Genomic DNA, 4,701 nt, shown 5'->3' with positions numbered 1-4,701 from the left:
AGCTTCAAGTTGTGCATTTCTTGCCCCCACCTGTATTTTAAAATCCAATCAACACATGCGAGGTGTTGATCGTTTGGACCAGATACGTGCTAGATTCTCAATCGCTGATGGTCATTCCTACAAACGTTGGCACAAAAAAATGGCCTTAGCACTCGTGAATATCGCACGTTCCAACGCGTACTTGACTCGACGGATGGCAATCGATACGTCAAGAGATCGGGACCCCCACAGGACGTTTGCGACGGATTTAGTATCAGAGCTCATTTCGGGTCGATGGCGAGAAGCGCCCAGTGACAAACGAATGCCGCTCGGCAGCAGCGTTGCCACAAATGTCGCAGCCACCCCCAGTGCTACTCCTCCAAGCACAGGCTTATCGATGGTCCCGACACCGCCTCAGTCGGCGCGGTGTGAGGCGATATCGTCAAAGCAAATGTACAAGAATAGAGCAGGGGGAAGCGCGAGTGCGTTGTCTGTCGCTATGAAGGAAGATACGTGACTGAGGTAACCGATTATTGTCTAACTCACCCCGCGTGCCTTTGTGCACGGTGACGCTGAAACTCCAATCACCTGCCCACAGAGCACTTGGACCTGCTGGGACAAGTTTCACCGCTTCTATCTTCAAAGTGGCATTTTCAACGAAAAAGGGATTCTGCGTACGTCCTCAACGTTGGCCAAGTTCAAGGTACAATGCAAATGCGTTAACCAACCAGTCGGAGACGATCTAGCGTGTCAACGCAGCCTATTAGATGAGCACCGTTCACCAGGGCAACGAAGTGAAAGCAGACAGCAACCTCAGCATAGCCCAACGGTCCAACAGACTAGAGTTGCACGACAAATTTTCGAGTATATATCTTGATTAATATATTGCCGCCGTTGTCTTTGCTCTAGAGACTCTGTGTTAGCACCGGTCACCAGGGCAACAAAGTGAAAGCAGATAACAATCTCAGCAGAGCCCACCGAACCAACAGAGTAGAGTCACACGGCAAAATTTTGCGTAAACGTGAATATATCTTGATTAACCTATTGCCGCCGTTCTCTGTTCTATATACTCTTTATTATGCCAACTGATGTGGCATTTCGCTCCCCAATGATATTGTAGTGGCGTGGGTCTTGAAGTTGTTCTCGCTGTCCGTGGCCAGGCTGTCGTCGAACATGGTGCAGCTTGGGCTTCCACTCGCTCTTGTACGCGATATTCTCGATCATGGTAGGCTCCCCCTCGCCGTCGCCCTCATCGTCTCAGTCCTCGGGCTTCTCATCGACCAGTTCCGAGATTGTCTTGGGGTGCCGTTGTCGTCTGCGGGCTTCTTGTCCTGCGGGCCTGGGACGTGATTGGCATCCACCCTGTCCTTGGCCTCGAACGGGTTGAGGTTCTTGACCTGCTTCTCCGGTAGGAAGGGCCGGGCCTTGCTTGACCAGCACTCATTCATTGGCGCTCTTGCCGTCAGTCTTGAGCCCGTGCGTGCTGACCTTCCTGAGCATGAGCGAGTGTAGGCGCTGGGTACTGCCGCAGATGACCGGCTCGAACGTGACCACCTACGGCGACTCGCCGCGGGTGTTTGGGGGTATACGTCCGCGGGCGGCCGCTTGGTGTACGCGCGGCCCACACCCGCGGGTGGCAGCTTGGCATACGCGTTGCCCACGTTCGCGGAAACCAGCTTCACGTACGAGCTGCCATAGGCCACCTTCTTCTTGTGCTGAGCTAGGTACGACAGGAACATGACATTGCCCTTGTTGTCAAGTGCCTTGTTGAACTTGACCGACAGCGTGAAGAAAGCCACGTCCTCGCTCGCCTTCGCCACTTTTCTTATGTCCCCGTGATACTTGTCTCAATGACCGTCCTAGCATCAACGCACTATAATCTCCAGTCACTGGACAGTCGTGTACATGTAGATCGAGATTGGAGGAGACTTTCAGCTACCCCGTCCATACGTGGTATTCGCGCGCCTCCACTTGTAGCAAAATCTTCTTCGGCAGGAATCGCGATGGCTAGGCCAATAGCGAGACGTAGAAACGATCAAAAGTACTCTCGACATCATATACAGCTGCTCTTGTTCGGCCAGCTTTGCTAATTCATCAAACAGGAAATCGTTTAGAAAAACTATTGATGCATGCTGAAATGGTAAACGCGACGAAAGTGGCGTATCAAGAACGTCTCCTTGGCATAAAAACACTTTGTGGAGTAATAGCAGCCTTGGTGCATGCGCTCACAAACAATGAACATCTCGAAGAAATACCTCCGGTCGTTTCTCGATTCCCAAGCATTGGCGTGCAATCGTCGGCATCGCAAACTGCGCCGAAACATTCCCCAGGTCAGCACCAATGTCAAGACAGACGTTGTCTTGATGCACAGCTCCAATCATTTTAATCACGTGTAATATAGCGGCAGGCAGCATCTCACTTGCGTTCTCATCCGTCTTTCGACCTTGTTGACGAGCGTCCGCGGCCGAAGCGTTGCTGAAGATATCGTGGATAGCTCCTTCTGCTTGGCTCGGTTCCAGAAGACGAAGAAGCTGCTTGTGAGAGAATGTTGGGGTCGACGTGGAGAAAAAACACGGTGGAAATCTTGATAGATCACGTCCATACGTGCGCTTCAGAGCACGCAGCCGGTTCTCAAGCGCTTGGACAGAATGTTTACTCCTCATAGCCCGAGCCACCTACTCGCTTGTGTTGGGATTCATACTAGAGTGCACGCGCTACAATTCGTTTGTCTTGTGCGTCGGTGAAGTTGGTCCGCATAGCAAAACATACTGAGAGAGAAGGCATGCTAGGAATACTATAGTCGATACCAGCACGATTGGTGACTCTGGGGCTGAGGCCTCGACCAAATTTTCATGATAGTTTTTAGGATCTGCTAGCCTTGTTTACAGCACGTTTTTCCCTTGCGTGTCATGCGGCTACCAGCCGAACCGCAAATATGACGCTATGCTGGTCGAAAGAGATACGCGCTCTCGCGATATTCACAACTCAGTTTCGCCGAAAGGATCTATCAGAAGCCGTAATCCGAAGATCTGACTGGCTAAAACAAATCAAGGTGTGGATTTGTAGAACGAGGCAAAATCCCGCGTTTAAAGGGTCGTTTTCCCACCCTCTTTTGAAAAGCATGTCAAATGCCGCGTTTGATCACGAAAGGGTTAACCCTTTTGATTCCATGCCAGGTATGGAAAACACGCTAAATACTCTAAACACTAAGAGAAACGCCAACGGTAATCCCAAATTTTATTCTGTAAATACGACCACTTGTGCTACTGTAGCAGCCTATTTATAAACTCCTCGCTTAGAATTTTTTAGTTTAGAAATTACTTTTATCTAATATCTTTTGATCGAGCAGCTAGGCATGAATCAGTTAAGTATCTAGTTCGACCTAGTGAACTCTGATAATCAATCGTACCGGTTCGAAATAAGCCGAAGCACTTACCATCTTATCTGCATAGGAATACAGTACCATGCTAATAGCGGGTAGATTGATATTTACTTGTACCTTGCTTCCTCCGCGCAACAACAGCCCTCGTCAATTTTAATCTCGGGCGTCCATTTACTACATGTCACCTGCCCTTTATGCTTCCTTTCGACTATCTGGGCATCCATCGCACTGTCGCTCAAGTGGCCGGCTCTTCTTGCCGTTCTTGGGTATCTTGGAACCCCATAAGATGACCGTCTAGCATCGCGATAAAGCGCTCGTACTCTTCGAGTTTTTGCTTAAAGCCACTCATCTGTTCTCGCAGCTCGTGCATCTCCTGCCGCACGGCCTTGTATTTTTCCTGCAGCTCTACCAGTCGAGACTGCTCGATGTCCGCTGCGTTTGGCTCGCGCTTCATTGCCGCGCTCACGTCCAACTGCTGCTGGTCTCTCATGAGCTTCGCGGCGAAAAGATGCTTATACTCAAGTTCAAGCGCTTGTGCGGTTGTTTGCAGCTCTAAAAGATTTCTCTGTGGTCGCCACGGTCAAAGCATAGGCGTCAATAAAGTTTGTCCATATCACTACAATGACCAGAACGTGTTTACCTTTTTACGCTCGCGGGACTTCCGCTTGAGGTCGCGCTGCTTGCGCCGCCGCTCCACTTCCACAGCGTCCATCTCCGTGGCTGAGCATGCTTCACTTCTGGGCTGCTGGCTCGCCATACTCGTTGCTTGCCGAAGAAAGTATTGGAATGACCACCCTAACCAGGTGCCAGCGTCAGCATGCCCAGATGCAACCAGGTCGAGGAAGAAAAGGACGCGTTGCTCCGGTGCTCGCGAGGCGTTTCGCATGTACTGGCGCCGCGGTGGTGACTTGCGACGCAAAGCTGCTGTGCGTTAGTTTACTGTCAACCACAGCGCTCTGCACCGATGTTGGCGCCGAAGCTGGATTCTCTCCTAGCATCGACACGAGAATGAAAAAAATACAAGCAGTGCACGTCGGATGTGTTACACCTTTATGATATGATAAATTGCGCATTGGATTGATATTCGTGCCACAAATCTATTGTCAAAGCCTGTAATACCGAATAATGAAGCGGCGTTTTGAGTGCCTTCAAGCAAATCGCCTCAGCACATCGAAAGGAACGTCGGCGGACAAGGGCCGCCGAGGAAGCCGCGTTTCTTTCCATTGCGCGGCTCTTACCGGCAACAACCCAACCCAAGCACCCAGCTGTTGCTCATGAACTCCAGCTCGAACGGAGCATCAACACTATTTTTATAATACTATTATTGCTAAAATAATAAA

General features: G+C 50.4%; 2 protein-coding genes across 2 annotated transcripts; both read right to left on the bottom strand.

The window, feature by feature from the left end:
• Positions 1-1,199: 1,199 nt before the first annotated feature.
• Positions 1,200-2,642, bottom strand: PITG_17442 (uncharacterized protein; the record flags this gene model as incomplete). Its single annotated transcript, XM_002896704.1, has 2 exons — positions 1,200-1,790; positions 2,235-2,642. 2 exons carry the CDS (start codon positions 2,640-2,642, stop codon positions 1,200-1,202), a joined length of 999 nt encoding a protein of 332 aa, XP_002896750.1.
• Positions 2,643-3,596: 954 nt separating this feature from the next.
• PITG_17441 (uncharacterized protein) lies at positions 3,597-4,118 on the bottom strand (the record flags this gene model as incomplete). Its single annotated transcript, XM_002896703.1, has 2 exons — positions 3,597-3,924; positions 3,982-4,118. The coding sequence occupies 2 exons, from the start codon at positions 4,116-4,118 to the stop codon at positions 3,597-3,599; spliced, it is 465 nt and encodes a 154-aa protein (XP_002896749.1).
• Between the last annotated feature and the right edge of the window lie 583 nt (positions 4,119-4,701).

Source organism: Phytophthora infestans, genomic scaffold, assembly GCF_000142945.1.
Source record: "Phytophthora infestans T30-4 supercont1.54 genomic scaffold, whole genome shotgun sequence".
Classification (NCBI taxonomy): Eukaryota; Oomycota; class Peronosporomycetes; order Peronosporales; family Peronosporaceae; genus Phytophthora; species Phytophthora infestans.
This window is presented reverse-complemented; position numbering and strand designations above follow the sequence as displayed.